A 12,282-nucleotide genomic window follows, 5' to 3' on the forward strand; every position below is an offset into this window, starting at 1 on the left:
AGTGTGCTTTTCCATATTACAGCATGTTGAGATTCAGTTAAGTAATGCGATTCTTCTCATTTTCTTCAAGTAGCCTCAGCGTGATCACACCCCCAGTTTACACACTCTTAATCTGTCTTTCTAGAAATACTACCAATGAGGACTTGACTAAATTGGACCTCCTTCGTGCTCTCACAATGAGTTTCCACTTTCAGTTTTTACAGTGTATACATGTCTGTGAAAAAAGAAAACAAGCATTGTTTTACCAGGGCACTTGATACACTTAAGGTCAAGTAAAAAAGATAGGAAACTCCTTTGGCCCTTAAGAGAATGATAGTTCTCTGATAGATGATAGTTTTTTGACATATTACATTCTGCCATGATTTATTTAGCAAATGCCAAAATGCAAAAACACACCACAAAACAACTAAGCACACGCCATTATTATATTATCTGTAGAACCATCATACAGCAGTACTCTAAGTAATAATTTTCTGCTTTATATTATTCGTCTTTCTTACGTCACAGTGGAGGATTTTCACTCACTTTTCTTTATAAAGTTGCTTTAGTTCATTGATGCTTGCAAGAATGTGTGTAGCTCTCATTGCATTTTAATCAGGCTGAGCTTTGGACTTTCATTGAGTCTATGTGTGTCTTCACGTTTGAATCTAGATTATTTTTTAGAAGACTTGGTAACACTTTACAATAATGGCACAAATAATATACTTAAGTAACGTGTAAACCTACTAATGCATTCATTTATGAAGGACTCCTGTTGCTCATCATGAACTAATGATGATCTCAATCTTGATTCATCTAATTACTTGACCCCTAATTGATCATCATGGATATGTAAAAGGGCTTGGAGTGATTATTAGGATTTTAATATCACTGTATTAATGCAGTACATTTAATAAAGATAAGACACTGGTATATTAAGGAAATGCATTATTTCAAATACATAGCTGCTTTAGCAACAACAAAACAAACAAAAAAAAACTACAATAAACCTTCATTAATAGTCACTCAAAGTGCTTTTACATTCATGTTCACCCAAATGAACTTCTTTGAGTGTGTCTTGCACAACTAAAAATAAAAATAAAATCAGTAGCAGGGAATTAAATATGTTTCCATTTAAACTGGCAAATATGTCCTCATATTGATGAATCAACAGTGAACTAATGTTTACTTATTGATTATCAATTAAGGATCAAGTAATCACATGAATCAACATTGAGATCATCATTAGTTCATGATGAGCAACAGGATTTCAGAATAAAGTCTTCATTAATAAATGCATTAGTTCATCATGAGTTACTTAAGTATATGATTTGTACCATTATTGTAAAGTGTTACCGAAGACTTCATGATTGTCCAGGTCCCGGGTGCAAAGAAACCCAAATCATCAACCCTCTGCCACTGCGCTCGATAGCTTACATATTTGTGCTTATATGTTGTGTTTAATTTTTGCAATACATGGTCCTGTGTATTGTGGCTAAACATGCACACTTTGGTCTTGTCCATCTGGACAGTGTGTCAGAAATATTCTGGCTTGTTCAGGCTAAATATTTTTAACCAAAGTTGTGCTTACATGTTCTTTTAAATGAGCCATATTTGTTCAATGTTTTTGTAAGAATGCTATTACAACTTTAAATACTTAACAGGCTGTCTGCATTCTTTAGGGTTTTATGTGTGGCAATTGGGATGTTATAGTTTCTCTGTATTGTTTATTTGTAATAACAGTGGTGCTATAAGTTGCAGAATTAGAAGCAGTGCTGAGACTGTATTGATACCACTTTGTATTTTGAAGTAGGCAAATGCTGAACAGTTGAATGGAAAAGATGAGGGCTGAGCTTGTGGTTCTCACAGCCTCATGCTCATGGGACCATATTTAAAAGGATTTCTCCCTGAAGTGCAGCTTGTACTGCTAACAGATACAACTGAAGTCTTCACACATGTGTGCAGGTTTTGGGCTAAAGTTGTGGAAATCTGCAGGTAGCTGTACCACCTGTACCTGAAATCAGAGTCTTTGGCTTCCATAATTAAATGAATGTGACAAATACCAGGAATCTTTTGTCACTTCTGTTATGATGTGATGCTGGTTGATCAATTCTGTCAAATAAACATAAAACTAAATCAGGCTTGGTTTTGATATTATTACAGCATGATCAGTCTATTGTTGATAAAAAGATGGTAAGTTTTTACTTTAAGTGAAATTAGGCATATAAATGAATTATAATTAAATTTAAATTAATTATAATTAATTAACCTGTTCAAAAAATAGATATAATGCATTAAAAATGGTAAATTATTATACTGTAGATCAGAAATGTTCATTATTCTAGCTGTCAAGTTATCTCAATCTTGCTGTTTGACCTGATCTTGGCATGTGTAAGTGGTCAAATCTCCACAGCTGTTTGTCATAAAGTTACGCAACTACTAAGAGGAGTTTTCTGCTTCATTTGGTGTGAAGCAATGGCAAATCTGATGATAGCATCAATCCAGATCTCGTTTTAACAAAACAGAACCCTGTGGACTCTTTCATGGTTCGTTTTGTATATATATATATATATATATATATATATATATATATATATATATATATATATATATATATATATATATATACACACATATATAGCTATCTGGCAAAGTGCTCTGCAGGATGTTCTTTATTCAAAGGAAATGATTGACCCAAATTGTGAAAATCCAAAACACACTAAATGAATAAGCAGCATTATTTAATTCTGTATGAAATCACCAATAGGTATATACAAAAGGCCGGTATCAGATATGATGAACTAGATATTTGGACAGACGAAATTTCAGGGTCCTCTTTTGGAGTTCAAGTCTGAACACTGTCTCACAGATTTGAGATATTTATAACTATTTATTATGCGTCAATTCACTTATCTTAAACGCAGGTACGATGGCATCTCGACTACATGTAGATACGACCCTGACTTAAAAAATCCCATTCAAATAAGTATTTACTGTATTGCTGTTTTTCAGTCATCATCTTGCTACGTGGCGCCTGATCCATTCTCATGTAATGAATATCCTGAGAAACATTGGTAGAGATCACGTCATTGGACGAGGCTGCAGCCACAATGAAACAGGGATTACGATTGGCTGTACGTAAGGCGGCAGGAAATCCCGGCTCGGTCGCATCCCTTCCCTCAGGAAAGAGGGACAGGATTGCTTGAAATGGTAAATGTGAGGATTTGAGGTGCTACAGTGGACCTGTCTGCAGACACAGGTGCTCTTTAAAGGCTTTGCTACTGGACACTGTTGTCAAACAGAAGGAGAAGCGTCGGCGTGTAGCGGTTTAAGCAACTGAAGTCGCTGCACAGCCCCTTGTCTGTGGTGCATTGTAGTGTTGCAGGCCTGTTCAAGGGGGAGCTTTTTGGTTTTAGAGGAGCCATCCCTGACCCAGAGAGTGATGGCCGGCTTCAGTTTGGTGTGTGCTGTGCTTCTGTGCGCCACAGTAGGTCATGCCAAACCCACGTTAAGGAAGGAGAGGGTTCTTCATGATCCAGAGCTGAGCAGGAAAGCCCACGAAGACAACAAGAGCTTCCAGTACGACCATGAGGCCTTTCTGGGCAAAGAGGAGGCCAAAACGTTTGATCAACTCACCCCCGAGGAAAGCAAGGACAGGCTTAGGTAAGAATAACACACCACCTCTGGTCTGACATTGTATCTGTAAATGTAGTTACTAACAGTGTTCAGCTTTTGTGTTTGTAAATCTCTTACAACCTGCGGAAGTGTGTGTTGCTGTCCAGACTGAGGACATTTAAAATGTAAAAATATGAGCAATTGTGCCTGAGAGAAATGTTAATGCCAGCAAATCTGTAAGGCTACATTAAACTCTGTTAGACACACACACCTAATGACAAATGGTTGTTAAGTGTCACAATTGGCTTTGACAATCGATGTGCCACGTGGTCCATATCGTTTACTGAGTTGTGTGTGTTTTTTTTTTTTTTTATTTGTTGCTGTTTTTGTTCATTTATTGCTTTGGTGACAAGTTGGTACCTTGTGGCACACGTTGGTTAAGAAATGTGGCAGTGATGCTGAGAGTGGGAGGATCCCTGTAACATCACAACGTGACGACCCACGTCTAATAATACCCTTCAGCTGCACTACATTTTTTACTAAATCGGGTTTGCCTGCTCATCCTACTAGAGTACTTTCAGGAAAGCCACATCACGTTTAGTAAAATTACCAGAACTGAAATGTTTTTACTGTAGTACCTCAGTATATCTTGACAGTTTTTTTCAGTCATCAGAGTTGAAGCAACTCAATGATTCATTGCCAGCTCTATATTGAATCTAATATACTGTTTATATCTTTTATCTTTATTATTTTACTCTTTTTCTTTGTTTTTTTGCCTACCAGTAAAATTGTGGACCGAATAGACAAGAATGCAGATGGCTACATAACCACAGAAGAACTCAAGGCATGGATCAAACGAGTCCAGAAACGTTACGTCTATGAGAATGTAGCAAAAGTGTGGACAGATTATGATCTGAACAATGACAACAAGATTTCATGGGATGAGTACAAGCAGGCCACCTATGGATACTATCTGGGTATGGGTCTATGTTTTAGGTGCACTCATTCTTCATTTTTCCTTCTTCCTCTATTTCCTGACAGTGACCTGATTTGAATTTACTTTTGCAGCCAACCCAGAGGAGTTTGAGGATGCTACAGACCAGTTCAGCTTCAAGAAGATGCTTCCTCGAGATGAGAGAAGGTTTAAAGCTGCAGATCTAAATGATGACCTGGCAGCTGACAGAGAGGAATTTACAGCCTTCCTCCACCCTGAGGAGTTTGAACATATGAAAGATATTGTAGTTCTGGTAAGCCCTCTGCAACCACATGGTAATTAAACATGATTATGCATTAAGGGAAAAGTCTGTTTTCTCATTGAGATTTTGGAGATGCTGCACTGAATATATACTTAGGCCTGTAGAGAGAATAACACAGTTTGACTAATATATTACCTTATTTAGATACAGAAACACACAAGTTTAATTTCTCAACCTAAATAATTTTGCATTTGAATAGATCCCTGATGAGATTTTAACTATTCTCAAAATGATTGTCTGTATTTTTTATTTTTTTTATTTTATTTATTTATTTATTTTTTTGTGGAACAGGTCCGGTGGGATAAATGGGCTGTCCCATTTAGGATTCAGTCTTTAAATATAAATTTGGCTTCGTGGAACTTTGGCATGGCAAAATGTTAGCAGTGATGCACTATGCTGCTGTGTTCATAAAAGTTGTACCACCCATTTGACAAAGTTAATTATTTATGTCTCATTTTTATGATGTCACTAAATGTTACCAAGGAACAGCTCGGCTAGTGGCGTCTTTACTGATTGTTTCTAAAAGTAACACAATAGATTTAGTGTAAAAGCTATTAAATGTTTGTGTCACATACACACACACACACATTAAAAGAAAGTGCTGTATATATATGTATATTTTGTGTGTATACATATATATATGTATATATATGTATGTGTGTGTGTATATATATATATATATATATATATATATATATATATATATATAATGTATATGTATATAATGTATATGTATATATATGTGTGTGTGTGTATGTTTACGTATACACCTCACATTTTTTAAATATTTAATTATATCTTTTTATGTGACAACACTCGTTGATTCAGTGTAGTTGGTATACAGATTGTGTAACTGTGAATTTACTATCCCCTTCAAAATAACTCAACCTATAGCCATACATGTCTAAACTACTGACAACAAAAGTGAGTACACTACAAAGTAAAAATGTCCAAATTAGGCCCAAAGTGTCAGTATTATGTGTGGCCACTATTATTTTCCAGCACTGCCTCAACCATCTTGGGCAGGGAGTTTACCGAAGCTTCACAGCTTGCCACTGTAATAGTCTTCCACTCCTCCATGACAACATCACAGAGCTCCCTCATAGATGCTCAACAGGGTTTATGTCTGGAGACATGCTTGTCCAGTCAATCACTTTTACCTTCAGCTTCTTTAGCAAGGCAGTGGTTGTCTCAGAGGTGTGTTTGGGGTATTTATCAAGTTGGAATACTGCCCTGCAGCCTAGTTTCTGAAAGGAGGGATCATACTCTGCTTCAATACGTCACAGTACATGTTGTCATTCAGGGTTCCCTCAATACACTCTAGCTCCCCAGTGCCAGAAGCGCTCATGCAGCCTCAGACCACCACCATGGTTGACTGTCAGCAAGACACACTTGTCTTTGTCCTTGTCACCAGGTTTCTGACAAATACGCTTAACACCATCTTAACACCAAAAAAATTTAAGTGATCTCATCAGACCACAGGACACTGTTCCAGTGATCAATGTACTTAGTGTGCTTGTCTTTAGGAAGCTGGATAGATGGATGCTTGACGAGATGTGTTGAGATTAAATCATACTTCTGTTTTTGGTCGGCCATGGCGAGGCCTGTTCTGACTGAACCTGTTCTGTTGAGCTGCTGGATGGTTTTTCTACAATGTGTTGCTGCTTAGTTTCAGTTTCAGGGTATTTGCTGTCGTCTTATAGCCAAGGTCATCTTTATGTAGAGCAATAAATGTTGTTGTTTTTTCATGTCCTCAGAGACTTCTTTTGCCATGAGCTGCCATGTTGAACTCCCAGTGACCAGTATGAGAGATTCTTAGAGCAATATCACCAAATTTAACACACATCCTGCACATTCACACCTGAGGACTTGTAACACTACCAAGTCACATGACAGTGCATGACATCATTGGGAGAAATGTAAGAGGACAACACTTACAAAGAACCTGGCTGTAGGCTAACAGTACAGAAGACTAATGGAGCCTGTTGTGCAGATTTAGACAGAAACATGAAGTCATCCTGATAAGTGCCAACTGTATTCCCACACACTCATTCACATAACTGGGCACTCTGTTTAAACATCCGGCTTCACATTTCTACCTACTGAGATCTGCTTGTGTTGCCACTGTCTGCTCTCAGAGGCCAGAGTCCTTTACTAGCCTCACTCAGTGAGCAGCTTCCTAAGAAGACGGGTACAATGGGATTGTAGGTTTTATCATTTTAAACATCAATAACATCAGCAAATGGGCACAGAAAATAGATTTATGGTTTCCTTGTTTATTATTCGTGAGCTATTTAGCTGTGGAAGCTTTATATTTATTTAAAACTCAGTAGGGTTGAGAGAAGGCACCTCACCTGCAGAAAAAGATGAGTACAGCAATGTGCATGTGTCGCTTTGGGATTGTTCTATCCCAGATCTTAATTATTCAGTGTATGTTATTCTAAATAACAAGCTTGCGTTTCAAACTCCTAAGTTACACTCAAATCAAATCCAGGATGCAAAACTGATGTATTTTGAAAACTGTATTTTAGGAGTTTGATTAAAAAAAAGTGTAAATTGTGTTTCAGTGCAGAAAGCTGAGCTCTCATCTGCGAGCCTGAAATTGTTGTGTCAGTCTGGCAGCTCGGCTGTAAGCTGACCCTCACACATTCATTCACTTGCGCCGCCTGAGGCAACATGTTTCTCTTTCATTACTCACAAAGGAAGTTCTACTGCACTTGATCCTTGCAACTCTCTCTGTTTTTTAATGACGCCATTAACTCGTTGTGAATATAGGAAACGCTGGAGGACATTGACAAGAACGACGATGGATATGTGGATGAGGACGAGTACATTGGTGAGTTAAAAAATTTAATTAATTTGATTTAATTTCTTTAAAGTTAAGTAATGAAGAGGACGAAAGTGCCACAGAGACGTGTGCTTTCTTAGCAGTTCACTGCTTCAAGAAATTAAACTGAAAAAAAAAATTACGAAAATAACACTATTAGGAAAAGATACAACTTAAATAGATGTTAAGCTTGGGAATAGAGATTTGATGAATTTCTAACTTGTGCATTTTGATTTTTTTTTTTGTTTTGTTTAAATCCAGGAAATGGGAAGAAAAATGAACATTGTACACAAAATGATATACACATGAAGATATAACATGCTTCTAAATGATCTATAAATTAGGTTTTAACAATCAAAAGCTTATAAAAACAAAGATCATCAAATTATAATCCCAGTTGTTGCGGGTCTGGTAAGGGAAGAATGATAAAGAGCCAAAAATACGTCTCTAGTATATTTAGTTTGCTCTAATCCGTCTGGTGGAGATGACTGCTTTGGATTCAGGTGATTTTTACAACTGCTTTCAAACAGAAACAGCAGTGTGTGACATTGTCAGTTCTGCAGTTCAGTACAAGGATAAACAGCAAGAAAAACATGTGGTAACAAAGACAGTTGTGCACCATACTTAAGAAGAATAACTAAATAAAACATGAAGGTCTGTTGATGGGGGTTGAAGAAGACCAAACACTACATTGTAAATTATGTGTGAATCGTTGGTAGGTAAAAGCAGATCCTCCCACCTGAGCATTCAGTGTCCCATGCCCCACTTTAGTTATCCATTTTAATTTGTATGAAGAAAAAACATAATAGCACAAGGTGTTAAAAAAGATAGTTATTTTGGAACTTACCTCATTTTTCAGGATAATGTTTGTTAGCAGACGATTCAGGAGGTTCAGTTTTGCATTTAAGAACATTACAAGTTTTTTATTTTTCTTCAGAGCAAGTTTGAAATAATTTATGCACACTGGACAATATTAAAGTTTTATAAATAGCAGATAGGTTAGATGTAGTAATACATCGCAGTATAATCAGCGTTAAAGGGTAATGTGTATAGTTTCAATCTCAGGTTTGAGCCCTGAGGAATCATTTGTTGCACTTTAGTAGCTAAAAGGCTCTACCTGCACACTCTAAAACCTTTTACAAATCACCTCACTCTGATCAGTGTCTGCTTTAGTATTGCATTCCAACTACTTTATCATTATCTTTAAATTAATAACAATTATGCACAGTGTTGCTTATGGACTTAATAAAATGATGCTGTAGTTGTAATAAGAATTAAATTAGACTTTGTCTCTTGTCTCTGCCGACTGCTTCAACTGGTTTATATATCCATTTTTATTTTTTACAGAGTTCAACCATAACTACACTTATAAACCCTCACTGTCAAACTGGAATCATTTTGCAGCCTGAGGAAACGACTATAAATGAAAAAATATAATGTTGGGATCTCTGTGTTAAAACTTTGTTATTTCTCCTATGCATGGTATTTCAGCACCTTAAAGTGTTTACTCTGTTTCCTGTTTGGCAGTTCACTCTTTTCTTCTTCTAACATTTTTGCAAGTAAAAGGGAATGAACGCTGGAAACACATTTACCAAGACTGCTTTCTAGATGCTCTGCAGGGGAATCTAAGCCGTTTCTTTGGTAGTTTATGTGAACAATATATAGTTTTAAATAGGATTTCATCACAAACAGGATGAATTTGTGTAATGTACCGTACAAGTTTTCATTTGAATGTTTTTATTGTTGCAGCGGACATGTTTGCACATGAGGATGGAGGTCCTGAACCAGACTGGGTGAAAACTGAGAGGGAACAATTCTCTGACTTCCGAGACTTAAACAAAGATGGGAAGATGGACCAGGATGAAATTCGGCACTGGATTATGCCACAAGACTACGACCATGCCCAGGCTGAGGCCAGACATCTGGTTTATGAATCCGACCAGGATAAGGTACACTTTTTCAGTTTCAGCAGCATGTTTTGGGGCAGCAGTGGCTCAGGCAGTAGAGCAGTGGTTTGATTCCCACTCCTCTACTCAATCTGTTGTTGTGTCCTTTGGTAAAATGCTTTACCCACCCCATCCCCCTGTTTCGTCAGATACCCTGTTGGCATGAATTGGCTGCAATGTTTTTGTCAGTGTCACTATTTCACTAGTAGTTGTGGCTACACATGTAGCTTATCATCACCAAGTATGAATGAGTACTGATGGTTTTTGTTGCCTTACTGTCCACTATTTTTTATTTATGTGTGTCTGAATGAATGAATAATGTAAAGCACTGTGGATGCCTTGAAAAGGGCTATATAAATCTAATATAAATTATATATACTATATAAATTTTTATGAAAACACTGCTCTCAGCATTATGGAAAATAATTTTGTTGATCATTTCTTGTCGTCATTTTTTGCATATTTTCATATTTCCCAGCATTAGTCTTACATTGCTGTTCTCTTGATCCATTTTTCAGGATCAGATGCTGACTAAAGAAGAGATTCTTGAGAACTGGAATATGTTTGTTGGAAGTCAGGCCACAAACTATGGAGAGGACCTCACCAGGAACCACGACGAGCTCTGAGCTTTCAGATGTGTGTGTGTGTGTGTGTGTGTGTGTGTGTGTGTGTGTGTGTGTGTGTGTGTGTGTGTGTGTGTGTGTGTGTGTGTGTGTGTGTGTGTGTGTGTGTGTGTATGAGGAGGTTTGATGAACGTGTTTGTCTTTAAAGACAAAATCACAGACGCTACCATGTCCTCCTACCAATGCTGCCACCACTCCATCTTTTCCATGGAACCATGGAGGACAGACTTCAGCATGTGGGATTTCAAACACGATAAATAAAAGGACAGATAAGGTTCAGTTCTGCCGCTACCTCCAGAGGTCTACTTAGTACTTCATATTGATGGTTTTTGTTTCTGATATTCAGGAGCAAAGCCAGACCAGGTGGACTTCCTCTCCATCAGTTGGTGCCTTGCCACAGCAGTCTTCACTGCTTCAGAGATTTGTAATGTCTTTAAGAAAAGAGTCAGTGTCCGATACAGGAACAGTTAATGTCAACAAAGTAATGTGAAACCGCAGGTCAGAAGATTTATTATGCTTCTATTTATTTGTCAAATTTCTTACATTTTAGGCGGAATACAGTGTTTAAGAAGAGATCATGCTTTTTGATGTTCTTAATGAAAACACAAAGTTTTTTCGTTTACCATATTCCTCGCCTAATTAGTATTGTTTTGTTGCTTTAATCACGCGCTTTCATGATTACGTGGTGTTAAGTGATGTGGTTTTGCCCGCATTTGGTTTTAGAGTAGCCTGTGAACAATTTTTCTTTTCTTCATAGTTTTAATTGTATTTATTGGTAAATATAAGTTCAGGCTGTGCTATAAGTTAACATTTTGACTTTGTACAGACTTTACATTTGAGCCTTACCAGTTTACTTTTTGTTTTTAGGTCTTGCTCTCTATCAGCACTCAGACTTGAATACATAAGAGAAACTAATTTCCTTGCTTCCTGTTACATCGCTCCATTCTCTATATTACATGAACTGGTTTTTTTTCTTCAGCCAAACTTTTCACTTTATGGCTTGCAAAGTGATAAATTCCTTTGATTTCCACATATTTTGTTTGGCTAATACATAGAACAACACATCTTGTGAAAAAGAACAAACACTAAGTTTCTGGATTTTGTCATTTTAATTAAAGTTTTTTCAGCTAAAACTTATTTTTCCCTGTTGCACAAAGGTTTAAACGTATGACAAACTGCACAAACTTTAAAAAAAAAAAGACAATAAATTTCTAGTTTCTTTTCAAACTCTACAGTTTTGTTGAGCTCATTGTTGCCTCTTTCAAGCCCGTAAAGTTTTTCCTTGGTTTACAGGCATCAGACCATTTAGTCATTTACTGTCTTATGAATGCTGGTAACTCCCCTGGACTTGCGACGGTCATCTTCATCAACAGTAATGACTACTTAGGCAGTTGTAGGTCAGTGGGTAGTGTTCACCCTTCAGCTGGAACTTTGTGGTTTCACTTCTCTGCTACCTCATGTGTCGTAAGTATCTTTGAACAAGATACTGCCCGAGTGTGGGTCTATGACATGATTTAATCCAGTGTTTTTCCAACCTTTTTGAGCAAAGGTACAGTATTTTTACCAAAAAAAGTCACAAGGCATATCACAAACCAAACATTTTTTTCAAAACCTATATTAATAATAAAATAAATATAAACTCTGGTCAAAGTGCCCTGGATAGAAATCAGCTGAACACACAAAAATGAAATTTTATTAACTTTCATTCTAGTCAGTGAGAAACCTGGGTCTGTTTGGATAAACATAGACCTGCTTTTTAGAAAAATGAGGTGAAATGATTATTTCTCATTCTTGATGATCTGTCTCGACACACTAGTATGCCACAGCACAGTGGTTGGAAAAAAAAACTGATTTAATCAATAGTGTAGCCCAGGGGTGCCTAAGTCCGGTCCTTGAGCTCTACTATCCTGCTACTTTTAGATGCATTCCTTCTCCAACACACCTGAAACAAATGGCTAATTTTCCTCATCCATATGTCATTGAGCTCTGCAGAAGCCTTGCAACGGGCCATTTCTTTGATTGACAGCATATGTGCA

General features: G+C 37.0%; 1 protein-coding gene across 1 annotated transcript; it reads left to right on the plus strand.

Annotated features, from left to right (window-relative positions):
• The first annotated feature begins 3,180 nt into the window (after nt 1-3,180).
• Nucleotides 3,181-11,425, plus strand: rcn1 (reticulocalbin 1, EF-hand calcium binding domain). Its single transcript, XM_079239860.1, has 6 exons — nt 3,181-3,642; nt 4,378-4,571; nt 4,663-4,841; nt 7,626-7,686; nt 9,427-9,626; nt 10,142-11,425. The coding sequence occupies exons 1-6, from the start codon at nt 3,422-3,424 to the stop codon at nt 10,247-10,249; spliced, it is 963 nt and encodes a 320-aa protein (XP_079095986.1). The 5' UTR covers nt 3,181-3,421; the 3' UTR covers nt 10,250-11,425.
• The last annotated feature ends 857 nt before the right edge of the window (nt 11,426-12,282 follow it).

This window comes from Telmatherina bonti (genome assembly GCF_933228915.1).
Source record: "Telmatherina bonti genome assembly, chromosome: 1".
Taxonomy (NCBI): domain Eukaryota; kingdom Metazoa; phylum Chordata; class Actinopteri; order Atheriniformes; family Telmatherinidae; genus Telmatherina; species Telmatherina bonti.